Source organism: Globicephala melas, chromosome 20 (genome assembly GCF_963455315.2).
Source record: "Globicephala melas chromosome 20, mGloMel1.2, whole genome shotgun sequence".
In the NCBI taxonomy this organism is placed as follows: Eukaryota; Metazoa; Chordata; class Mammalia; order Artiodactyla; family Delphinidae; genus Globicephala; species Globicephala melas.
The window spans coordinates 46,415,241-46,427,668 of record NC_083333.1 but is presented as its reverse complement, the minus strand read 5'-3'; the positions used below and the strand labels follow the sequence as shown (position 1 = coordinate 46,427,668).

General features: G+C 50.7%; 2 protein-coding genes across 8 annotated transcripts in view; one reads left to right on the top strand and one right to left on the bottom strand.

Moving 5' to 3' along the window:
• The window catches only part of MMP28 (matrix metallopeptidase 28), a 33,592-nt gene extending 27,300 nt beyond the window's left edge, over positions 1 to 6,292 (top strand). For 4 of the 7 annotated variants that reach the window (XM_070044557.1, XM_060291156.2, XM_060291157.2 and 1 more), the window contains 3 exons: positions 1,112 to 1,261; positions 1,592 to 1,759; positions 2,583 to 6,280. In XM_070044557.1, coding sequence (XP_069900658.1) covers positions 1,112 to 1,261; positions 1,592 to 1,759; positions 2,583 to 2,977 — 713 coding nt within the window. In that variant the 3' untranslated portion in view covers positions 2,978 to 6,280. Of the gene's footprint in view, positions 1 to 1,111; positions 1,262 to 1,591; positions 1,760 to 2,582 lie in introns of all 7 variants that reach the window. The other 3 variants (XM_070044559.1, XM_060291161.2, XM_070044558.1) reach the window with 3 other exon arrangements.
• On the bottom strand, positions 4,369 to 7,575 carry C20H17orf50 (chromosome 20 C17orf50 homolog). Its single transcript, XM_060291242.1, has 3 exons — positions 7,568 to 7,575; positions 5,096 to 5,599; positions 4,369 to 4,994 (listed from the first exon to the last, which is right to left on the bottom strand). The coding sequence occupies exons 1-3, from the start codon at positions 7,573 to 7,575 to the stop codon at positions 4,784 to 4,786; spliced, it is 723 nt and encodes a 240-aa protein (XP_060147225.1). The 3' UTR covers positions 4,369 to 4,783.
• Positions 7,576 to 12,428: the final 4,853 nt, after the last annotated feature.

Genomic DNA, 12,428 nt, shown 5'->3' with positions numbered 1-12,428 from the left:
GCCCTCCTCTGCGTTCCAGTTGCTGATTCCTGCCCGACCAGGGCTGCGCAATTCCTCGCATATCCCTGCCCCATCATCCAGACCCAGTCCTCGGTCCCACCCAGACCCCAGAGCCCTCATTCCTGCTCCCAGCTCCAGTGGCTCTCCCCCAACATTTCCCTCTCCGTGAGCTGATGCCCACTTTTCCCCCAAGCCTGGCCCTCTGCCTGGCGGTGGACTTAGACAAGGTCTTCTCCCGCAGAATGAACGACTGGTGCTTCCCAGAGATTTATCTGGACCCCAGCCCGGGGCTGTGACCCTGAGTACCTGGTGTGGTGGGCAGGGCCAGGATCCCTAGGAACAAGTACCATTCCATCGGGGTCAGCAGTTGCTCTTGGGCAAAGCACTTCCCCTTTTAGAGTCGTCGGTTTTATCTTCTGGGGGAAATAAAAGGTGGGGGGATAATAATTGAGGCGCTGCTTACCTCCCAGGGCTGTTGTTCTGGTGGATATGAACATGCTTTGTAGTCTAAGAGACCTACACAAAGGTAATAATAATAGCTGCTATTTCACGAGTGTCTACCATGGGCCAGACACTTAACACACCCATGAGGTATCTTTTTATCCACAAATGAGGAGGATGGGGCTCAGAGACATTAGATAACTTGTCCAAGGTCACCCAGCTAGGAAGGTGCAGACCAGGATTCAGGAGCTGGTGCCGAATTCTAAGCTTGTAGGACTCTGCCTCATTCTCATAAGTGAAGTACAGTGATGTCATTATTATAACTGCTGTAATTATCACAGCCCAGGCCCCTGAACTCTGCCCTCACGCCATCTGCATTGTCCAGGACTCAGGGAAGAGGACCCTCTGCCCTTTTTAGTTCCAAACCCTTGTTTGGTTCCCCCACTCCGATTTTACCCTTTTCCAGACTGTTCGGCAGGAAAGAGGACTTCTGAGTTTGGTGCTATGGTTATAACACCAACAACCAAGGACAATTCTTAACCCCCCACCCCTGCCCTCCTTCCCTGCCCCTCATGTCAGATAATGAAACGAACCAAGGGGGAGGTCTCGAGCACTCAACACACCCCCAACCAGTGTGCGTTCTCTCCCGTTTCCCTCCTTCCCTGTGAAGGGAAGCCCCAGGGCGGCTCAGGGGCCATCCAGCTCCCTGGAAAGCTATTCACGGACTTTGAGGCCTGGGACCCCCACAGACTCCAAGGAAGGCGCCCCGAAACCCGAGGTCCTAAATATTGCCACTCTTCCTTCGATGCAATCACTGTAGGTAAGATGGTCCCGCTGGTTCCTTGCTTCCTTCTTCCCTCCTCCTCCTCCACATCTCCAGGGGTCTCCGGAGCTGGAGTACAAGGTTGGGGGATGAATTATAAAATCCAGAAATCCCAAGTCACAAGCATTCTGCAGGGTAGCAAGCCCACGCCAAGCAAAACGCTGCTTCCGCCTGCACTTTCCCCTCTGCCCCAGCTGTGCCTGCTGTATCCTCTCTGCCGCATCCTCTCTCGTCAGTTTGGGAAGCTGGGTTCTAGGGAAGCACCTTCCCTGGAAAGAAGGCAGGAGGCCGATGGTCACTCCTCAACTTTCTCTTGTCTCTGGGCAGATGGGCAACATCGACTGTACATATTTCAAGGGAACCAGTTCTGGGAGGTGACAGCTGATGGCAACGTCTCAGAGCCCCACCCACTACAGAAAAGGTGGGCAGGGCTGCCCCCCCATATTGAGGCTGCCGCGGTGTCATTGGAGGATGGAGACTTCTACTTCTTCAAAGGTACCAGCCCTGGGGCAGATGAGAAAATTGAAGCCTAGAGAGGGGAGGAGTCTGCCCAAGGTCAAAAGAGGGGAGGAGTCTCAATTCCATTCTGAACCTGTGGCCCCAGCAACTCTCCCAGGAGATTCCTTTAGTGATGGATTGGGGGGCACAGGTGTCACGGTTGTCCCAGAGAGCGGGTGGGAGAGTTTCAGAGAAGAGTCTAGAGGGAAGTAGAGGGTGGCTCTGAGCTCTGCAATGCAGCAGGACAAACCTTCCTTGGACTCCTGGCTGTGTGAGTCTGGGCCTGTCACTTAACTCTTGGAGCTTGAATTTGTTGAACGGGGAAAATAATCCCTCAGGCTTGTTGGGGAAGGAGGATTAAAAGAACATAATGTCTGAGGAATGTGCAGTATGAGAAAATTGTGTTCATTCATTGATTCAACAAATATTGAGTGCCTTCTACAAACTCGGCTGGAGGTGTTGGGATACAGTAGTGATCAAAACAAAATTCCCTGCCCTCACAGAACTGTTGGTAGTAATGGCCGTGGAGAAAGCCCCTGGACTTCCCTGAAGTCTACCACTCCCCTGGGAGGGCGCATGCTTCCTGCCTGGGTTGGGGAGGTTCCTTCAGAGCAACCTGCCCTCTGCGGACACCTGCTGGAAGTGGAGGCCACAAGAGTCCCTCCTCTACTGTTTACAACTGATCTATTTTGATTATCACAAATACTGATCACCTTGGACTCCAACATGAAGGGGAGTAGGAATATGGGGGGACAGAGGTGGGGTAGAGGACCAAAGGGCGAGCGCACCAACTCACGCTGGCTCTGCCGATGTCCCACAGGGAGTCGATGCTGGAGGTTCCAGGGCCCCAAGCCAGTGTGGGGCTCCCCACAGCTGTGCCGGGCAGGGGGCCTGCCCCCCCACCCGGATGCTGCCCTCTACTTCCCTCCTTTGAGTCGCCTCATCCTCTTCAAGGGCGCCCGCTACTACGTGCTGGCCCGAGGGGGGCTGCAGGTGGAGCCCTACTACCCCCGAGGCCTGCAGGACTGGGGCGGTGTCCCTGAGGAGGTCAGCGGCGCTCTGCCCAGGCCCGATGGCTCCATCATCTTCTTCAGAGACGACCGCTACTGGCGCCTTGACCAGGCCAAACTTCGAGCAACGCCCTCGGGCCGCTGGGCCACAGAGCTGCCCTGGATGGGCTGCTGGCACGCCAACTCGGGGGGCACCCTGTTCTGAAGACGCCCCCACCTCTTAGTGAATTGCTGGCGCGCTCTCGTGGCCAACGTGTATCCCCAGCCCCAAGGGCAGACCCTGTCTGGAAGCCTCTGAGCCTCCCTGCAGAAGTCCAGGCAGGAAAGTTCATCTGCATTTGTTCCCTGGAGAATGTCTTTGTGCTGTCAAGACATTGATCTTTGTGGGATCAATTCAACGAGAAGCCGAAAAGGATCCCAGACCCCACGGCCCTTTTCCCAAAGACTCATTCCTCCCCAGGCCTTGGGGATTTTGTTTCTTCCCCTAAAGGTGCCGTTCCTGTCCATGAGGCCACAGCGCTGGGCAACCAGGAAGGATGCAAAACTCAATGGAGAAGTTGGGACCACTTTGCAAGACTGTCCCTTCCCCTCAGGGCCTCCCGGCTCCGTCCTTGGAGGATTGTGTCTTATTTAATCAGAGGCCCCACCCCCAGGAAGACTGAATGGATTGAGTACAAGGGTCTCCAACCTCAGGGGTGTCAGGACCCAGAACAAGAAGGAGACCGATGCAGGCCTGCCGGGCCCTGTTTCTTTCAGGGGTTGGGGGAAAGGCTGGAATAAAGAGGTGCTCCCAGCTGGTGGGCCTGGAGGGGGGAAGCAGCCTTCCTTGGACACGTTTCCAGTGAGAGCAGGTGGGTGTGGATGCTACGGAGGCTGCAACCATGTTCTTCCGGTCAAAGCCGGGACCAGTGAGTTGTGCGTGTGTGTAGTTGTGATAGGGAGAGGGGCCCTGCCTCTCTCCTCAAAGATCAAAATATCCTTCGTCCACCTCATCCCCCAGGCCAGATGAAGGACCCTGTGTGGCAGGAGGAGGACAGGGGCCTCCCTGGAGGTCTGCACAGCTGCAGTCGCTGGGGCCTCTGCAGGCCGGGAGAGCTTCGTGCTCACAATGGCCCCATTCTCCTGGCCACACACGAAGCATTACAGGAGCTCCCGCTGGCCGGCCTAGAATAGCTGGGATTCCTGGAGAAGGACCCAGCTCTCCGGCCTCCCAGTCTTCTGTCTCAGCGGCTTCTGGGGCCGGTTCTCTAGTCCTGCCCCCTGCACACCTGCCAGTGCCTCCTCTGCACACACACTGACCTCAGCCAGACCGGGCTTCCCGCGGGAGGGGAGGAAGGTCCGGCCAGCTTCAGCCCTCAGCTGCCCGTGGGCATTCCTGGCCCGGCAGCTTCATTTTCTTCTCTGCGCGGTGGGGAGAATGGCCTTTGACTGCCCTTGGCTGCAAGTGCTTTGTTCCGCCCTCTCCGGGGGGAGTTGCAGGGAGGAGGCTCTCCGCCTGCCCTTTTCCCTCTGGCTTGAACCCAGGGGAAGGGGAGGAGGGTCGATCTTTATCCCACGCCCCACCTCAAGGCACTGACACTTTGATTAGGGGCTTTATTGAATGATTTGAGGGAAGGGGCAAGTTTCCCAGAGGGGTTATTTTCTCTAGGCGACGCCTCTGCTCACCGGGCCCGAAGGACGTGAAATACCCCAGAGATGAGCGTGAGGCTGTACCAGGGGGCGCGAGTCAGGTGGGCGGTGGGCACTGCGTGCTGACCCGGGCGCTGGGGCCCTCGGGAGGCGCTGTTGGAGGAATGGAGCTCCAGGTGATGTTGGGCTCCGCATTGATGACAGGTGGGCCCGGTCATCAGCGGTGGGCCTGCTGGGCTGCTCGGAGTGGGGCGCTCCGGGAAGGCGGCTCTCAGGTACGTACTGGAGAGCGCTCCGCGTCGGGGCGGGGGAGGAGAGGGTGGCGGGGAATTTGGAGTCAGGCGAGGATGGAGGGCCACAGAGACCGGGGATTGGGGGGCGCTCAAAGGCCCACGGCAGCCCCCGCGCCTCCAGAAGCCCGCGCCTCCGGCAGATCCGGATGCTCCAGAAGGCAGTGCGCCACGTAGCTCTGCGAGCTGTGCAGGTTCCTGCACTTCTTGCAGAAAAGGATCTCGCAGCGCGCGCAGCCCCCGCCGCGCAGCCGCCGCCGCCGCGTCTCCAGCACGCACGGCTCCTCCGGGGGGATCCGCTTCCTGCGGGAGGAGGCCGGGGCGCTCAGGTCACCGCGCCGCCAGCTCCCGCCCGGGGCCCTGGCGCCAGTACATCCCGCCCCCGCCGAGCGGCGCGCCCTCACCTGTTGGCGGGAGGGGCCAGGCCGCCGAGCAGTGCTAAGAGGCTGAACCAGCCCCAGAAGCCGCTGTCCGCGCGCCGCAGCAGCGCCACCTGCAGGATGCTGGACTCCTGGCTCAGCGGATAGTACGACACGGAGTCCCGCTCCCGGCCCTCGCCGCCCTCCGCCTCCCCGCCCTCCGCCTCGCTCTCGGCCGCGCGTTCCTCCAGCAGCCTCTCCTCGTCCTCCTCCGGCGCCTCCTCCGCAGCCTCCGCCTCCGCCTCTGCCTCTCTGGTCCCGGGCTGCTCCAGCTCCTTCTTCCACAAGGGGATCTTCACGCCTGCGGGGGCGGGGGGCGGGGAGGATGTCAGTGAAGGGCCTGGGTACCCTGGTACCCTGACTGTTGCCCATAGCCCGACCGACCGCCCCCCCCCCCCCAAAAATAGGCAGGCGTTCGAACGACGGTGCGCACGAGATGCCCGGAGCCAGCAGGATTCCAAGAGAGGGTTACAGAGTGTGCAGGATTTCCTGGGCAAAGGAAGGCCTGGTTTCCTAGGTCCCCGCACTTCCTAGCTGAAGACTCGGGGCAAATCACGTCGCTTCTGTCACCTCCGTTCCCCTATCTGTAAAATGGGAAAAAGTAGTGCCTATCCCAAGGATTACTGTAAGGCAGGTATCAGATCGAGTGTGTTTGAAGCGCCTGGCTCAGGGGCCGCGGGAAGCCATCAACAAACAGGTGCAATGAGCCTTGCGAACCCGGAGGAGATGGCGGTTCATCACCACCTTCCTTCTAATTGGCTCCGGGGTGGGGACTGATCTCCGTGCAGGCTGTCAATAAACATTAAGTGCACTGATTGGAATTTTAATAGGTGGTTTATATTTTGTTTTCTGGATGGAACGGGATTTCCGTCTTCAAAGTGGGCCATACCTTAAGAAAGCCCAGCAACACCTGCGGCGGAGTGGGCAGGCAGGTGGGCACACAGCGCCTCTGCACTGTTAGAAATGGACGCCTCTGATGAGCAAAACAGGAAAAGTGCCCCTTATGAGCGGACTAAATAGAAGTTTTCTTGCCCTCCCACCCCATGGGCAGACCGATTAGGAAAAGGCTGCCCTAGGGGGGAGCCAATTAGGAAAAGACGTCTATTCCTCCTTCTAGGCTTGACCCGAACCGCCAGCTGGATTTCAGCCACAACTGTCCCCCTTGCTGGTGTTCAGGACACAAACTCCACAACCCCAAGCAGCAGTCCTGGCAGGCGGGAAGTTCTTGGACTGATGTGAAAGTAACACGGCCGCCGCCGGTAGGTGTCCACCACTCACTCAGCAAACACTGACCCAGCCCCACCATGTGCCCTGCTGGCTGCTCGATCTGGGAAGCTAGACTTGTAATGAAAAAAAGGGGGAGGAGGGCAGGGAAGACACAATTCCTGGGGTTTGCGCTGGAAAGGTCTAGAAATTTTTCTATTGATCCCTGCCCATCATGATTAAAGAGGTTGGAGACAAAGCGGAATGATAATATAGTGTTCCAGCCCACATGTATTGAGCACCAACTGCACGTAGTCACCGGGCTAACCTCTTCATACATCATGCCCCTTCATCTTCCCGACCCTCTCAGGCAGGTGACGTGGTAGGTAACAGAGGGGCCTCTGAATTTCAAGACTTTTGAAACCTTTCAAGAAAAATTGTTTCAAACATTCTGTCAGTTCTTGGTATTGCTAAATGTGGAGAACCAAGATCCACTGCACTTTTTTTTTTTTTTTTGGCCACGCCGCGTGGCATGTGGGATCTTAGTTCCCCAACCAGGGATCGAAACTGTACCCCCCTGAAGTGGAAGCCCAGAGTCCTAACCACTGGACCGCCAGGGAATTCCCAAGGTCCACTGTACTTTTATTTAGAAAAACACATGAAGGAGCCTTCTGGTTGTGAAAGGCCAGACGTAGTGCACAGCCAGAAAAGAGTGCTGGGAACATTTGGGGAGGATGAGGAATTGGAAAGGAAGGTTGGGATTTGGGGGCCCAGACTATGGAGTTTAGACTTTGTCCTTCAGCAGTGGGGAGCCACTGAACGTTTTGACACAGGGATGTACTCAGAGCCATCCTTTAGGATGTTCCCTCTGACAGAAGGAGACAGAGAGACCTACTTAGGAGTCATTACAGTGGTCCAGGCCAGAGAAAAGATCTGAACAGCAGCAGGTGAAGATGAGAGAGCAGATGTCAAGAATATTCAGGAAAGAGAGAGAAGAGGGCTTGTACATGGATGGGTAACTGAGAAAAGGTTGGGCTTCTACTCTGGGACTGCCATGGTGATGTGTTGATTGGTCCACCCTGGAGTCAAGAGATCCTGTCCTCCGGCCCCACTCACCGTGTTTATCCATTCTTCCCAAAGCTGTGCTGCCCTCTTCCCTTGACCAGGCCCTGGGATGAGAGGGAGTTCCCACAGAACTTGGTCTGGTCTCTAGGGCCTCTGTTGGATTATGAGGGGGCGGGGCTAGAACCCCACCTGCCCATAGGGTTCCACCCCAGAATAGTTGCCTTTTCTAGAGCTTCCAAAAGCACCCCCAAACAGTACCTTTTCTCTTGGGAAGGTATTAAAGGGATAGAGAGCAACTTTGGCCCCCAATAGACTGGGGTCAAATCCCAGCTTTACCACATAAACATAAAAGCTGTTAGCATATTACCTTTCTGACCCTCAGTCTCTTTATCTGTAAGTCAGAGATGGCAGTGCAGTACCAGACTTTACCTGGCCCACAGAAAACACTTAAAGCATTGTTTATTTCCATCACTATTTTCTCTTTCTGTTGTATCCCTGTCCTTCCTCACCCTTGCTCCCCAGCCTACCGACTTCCAGCACATTGCTTTAGCTCCGAGAAGCAGAGGACATGGTGTAAAGTCCTGTAGGAAGCAGAACTCGGGCAAGAGCTGGGTGTAGCTCCTGGATGTTCTGTATGTGTGTGAGAGAGCTGGGGCTGGGGAAGGGAATAAAATCATAGAAACTTGGGAGACTCCTTTTCCTGGCCTGACAGTGGGGTGTGTTGGCAGAGTCAGGGGTATGGAGAGGGCAGAGGATGCAAACCCAGATCTGGAGAGTCTCAGTCTGATGGCATACAGTTGCTGGAGTCAAGGAGATACCAGTCTGTTAGGGGAACATGATATGGTCCTCCATCCAGGTCTGAAGTGGGGCGATGGGGTCTCTTCCTTCAGGCATCTCCTAGTTTGGTGGAGCCAGTTTGATGGGAGGTAGAACAAAGTGGGCAGACCAGTCCCCAGGAATCTCATGGGGGCAACACTGTCAAGAACTGTAAAGAGTCTAAAACTTTACCCTACTTGCAAGTTAGCCTGCTGTACTTTCATGGGTGCTGCCAAAAAAACATGAGACTCCTGGGTTGGAGAGAAAGGACCTCATTACTCAAGGCACAGCAGCATCAGCATACCTGTGTCATCTCCTCTTGGCCCACTGTCCCATGGGTGCTATAGGGATGGGTGCCAGGGAATACCTGCATATGCAGTCATTTGCATTATAAGAGGAACCCTGAGCTTAGGGAACCCTAATCTTTCATGCTGGGCAGCAACCAAACCTCTTCTTTGCTCCAGAAAAAGACACTATCTCTACTTCCAAGGTTGTTCACTATATAAACACCCTTGAAAAGTCAGTACCTCTGCTTGCAAGACATGCAAAAATAGGAAAGACCCATGCAGAATTGTCTCCCCTACGAAACCCCATTTTCCTTACATTTACTAAAAGAGCCTATAGCCACCTTGGCTCTTTTTTTTCTCAAATAATTTGGTAGCATGCACATTACTTTTTTTTTGAATTTTATTTTATTTTATTATACAGCAGGTTCTTATTAGTCATCAATTTTATACACATCAGTGTATACATGTCAAACCCAATCACCCAGTTCATCACACCACCACCCCCAGCCCCCGCCACTTTCCCCCCTTGGTGTCCATACGTTTGTTCTCTACATCTGTGTCTCAATTTCTGCCCTGCAAACCAGTTCATCTGTACCATTTTTCTAGGTTCCACATATATGCGTTAATATACGATATTTGTTTTTCTCTTTCTGACTTACTTCACTCTGTATGACAGTCTCTAGATCCATCCACATCTCAACAAATGACCCAATTTCGTTCCTTTTTATGGTTGAGTAATATTCCATTGTATATATGTACCACAGCTTTATCCATTCATCTGTCGATGGGCATTTAGGTTGCTTCCACAACCTAGCTATTGTAAATAGTGCTGCAATGAACATTGGGGTGCATGTGTCTTTTGGGATTATGGTTTTCTCTGGGTATATGCCCAGTAGTGGGATTGCTGGATCATATGGTAATTCTATTTTTAGTTTTTTAAGGAACCTCCATACTGTTCTCCATAGTGGCTGTATCAATTTACATTCCCACCAACAGTGCAAGAGGGTTCCCTTTTCTCCACACCCTCCCCAGCATTTGTTGTTTGTAGATTTTCTGATGATGCCCATTCTAACTGGTGTGAGGTGATACCTCATTGTAGTTTTGATTTGCATTTCTCTAATAATTAGTGATGTTGAGCAGCTTTTCATGTGCTTCTTGGCCATCTGCATGTCTTCTTTGGAGAAGTGTCTATTTAGGTCTTCTGCCCATTTTTGGATTGGGTTGTTTGTTTTTTTAATATTGAGCTGCATGAGCTGTTTATATATTTTGGAGATTAATCCTTTGTCCGTTGATTCGTTTGCAAATATTTTCTCCCATTCTGAGGGTTGTCTTTTTGTCTTATGTTTTCCTTTGCTGTGCAAAAGCTTTGAAGTTTCATTAGGTCCCTTTTTTTTTTTTTTTTTTTTTTTTTTGTGGTACGTGGGCCTCTCACTGCTGTGGCATCTCCCGTTGCGGAGCACAGGCTCCGGACGCGCAGGCTCAGCGGCCGTGGCTCACGAGTCTAGCCACTCCGCGGCATGTGGGATCTTCCCGGACCGGGGTACAAACCTGCATCAGCAGACAGACCCTCAACCACTGCGCCACCAGGGAAGCCCCCCATTTGTTTATTTTTGTTTTTATTTCCATTACTCTAGGAGGTGGATCAAAAAAGATCTTGCTGTGATTTATGTCAAAGAGTGTTCTTCCTATGTTTGCCTCTAAGAGTTTCATAGTGTCCAGTCTTACATTTAGGTCTCGAATCCATTTTGAGTTTATTTTTGTGTATGGTGTTAGGGAGTGTTCTAATTTCATTCTTTTACATGTAGCTGTCCAGTTTTCCCAGCACCACTTATTGAAGAGGCTGTCTTTTCTCCATTGTATATCCTTGCCTGCTTTCTCATAGATTAGCTGACCATAGGTGCGTGGGCTTATCTCTGGGCTTTCTATCTTGTTCCATTGATCTATGTTTCTATGTTTTTGTGCCAATACCATATTGTCTTGATTACTGTAGCTTTGTAGTACAGTCTGAAGTCAGGTAGTCTGATTCCTCCAGCTCTGCTTTTTTTCCCTCAAGACTGCTTTGGCTATTCGGGGTCTTTTGTGTCTCCATACAAATTATAAGATTTTTTTGTTCTAGCTCTGTAAAAAATGCCTTTGGTAATTTGATAGGGATTGCACTGAACCTGTAGATTGCTGTGGGTAGTAGAGTCATTTTCACAATATTGATTCTTCTAATCCAAGAACATGGTATATCTCTCCATCTGTTGGTATCATCTTTAATTTCTTTCATCAGTGTCTTATAGTTTTCTGCATACAGGTCTTTTGTCTCCCTAGGTAGGTTTATTCCTAGGTGTTTTATTCTTTTTGTTGCAATGGTAAGTGGGAGTGTTTCCTTAATTTCTCTTTCAGATTTTTCATCATTAGAATATAGGAATGCAAGAGATTTCTGTGCATTAATTTTGTATCCTGCAAATTTACCGAATTCATTGATTAGCTCTGTAGTTTTCTGGTGGCATGTTTAGGATTCTCTATGTATAGTATCATGTCATCTGCAAACAGTGACAGTTTTATTTCCTCTTTTCCTTTTTGTATTCCTTTTATTTCTTTTACTTCTCTGATTGCCGTGGCTAGGACTTCCAATACTATGTTGAATAATAGTGGTGAGAGTGGGCATCCTTGTCTTGTTCCTGATCTTAGAGGAAATGCTTTCAGTTTTTCACCATTGAGAATGATGTTTGCTGTGGGTGTGTCGTATATGGCCTTTATTATGTTGAGGTAGGTTCCCTCTGTGCCCACTTTCTGGAGAGTTTTTATCATAAATGCGTGTTGAATTTTGTCAAAAAGCTTTTTCTGCATCTATTGAGATGATCACACGGTTTTTCTTCTTCAGTTTGTTAATATGGTGTATCACATTGATTGACTTGCATATATTGAAGAATCCTTGCATCCCTGGGATAAATCCCACTTGATCATGGTGTGTGATCCTTTTAATGTGTTGCTGGATTCTGTTTGCTAGTGTTTTGTTAAGGATTTTTGCATCTATATTCATCAGTGATATTGGTCTGTAATTTTCTTTTTTTGTAGTATCTTTGTCTGGTTTTGGTATCAGGGTGATGGTGGCCTCGTAGAATGAGTTTGGGAGTGTTCCTCCCTCTGCTATATTTTGGAAGAGTTTGAGAAGGATGGGTGTTAGCTCTTCTCTAAATGTTTGATAGAATTCACCTGTGAAGCCATCTGGTCCTGGACTTTTGTTTCTTGGAAGATTTTAAATCACAGTTTCAATTTCACTACTTGTGATTGGTCTGTTCATATTTTCTATTTCTTCCCGGTTCAGTCTTGGAAGGTTATACTTGTCTAAGAATTTGTCCATTTCTTCCAGGTTGCCCATTTTATTGGCATAGAGTTTCTTGTAGTAGTCTCTTAGGATGCTTTGTATTTCTGCGGTGTCTGTTGTAACTTCTCCTTTTTCATTTTTAATTTTATTGACTTGAGTTCTCTCCCTCTTTTTCTTGATGAGTCAGGCTAATGGTTTATCAATTTTGTTTATCTTCTCAAAGAACCAGCTTTTAGTTTTATTGATCTTTGCTATTGTTTTCTTTGTTTCTATTTCATTTATTTCTGCTCTGATCTTTATGATTTCTTTCCTTCTGCTAACTTTGGGTTTTGTTTGTTCTTATTTCTCTAGTTCCTTTAGGTGTAAGGTTAGATTGTTTGAGATTTTTCTTGTTTCTTGAGGTAGGATTGTATTGCTATAAACTTCCGTCTTAGAACTGCTTTTGCTGCATCCCATAGGTTTTGGATCGTCGTGTTTTCATTGTCATTTGTCTCTAGGTATTTTTTGATTTCCTCTTTGATTTCTTTAGTGATCTCTTGGTTATTTAGTAACGTATTGTTTAGCCTCCAAACGTGTTTGTGTTTTTTACGTTTTTTTCCCTGTCATTCATTTCTAATCTCATAGCGTTGTGGTC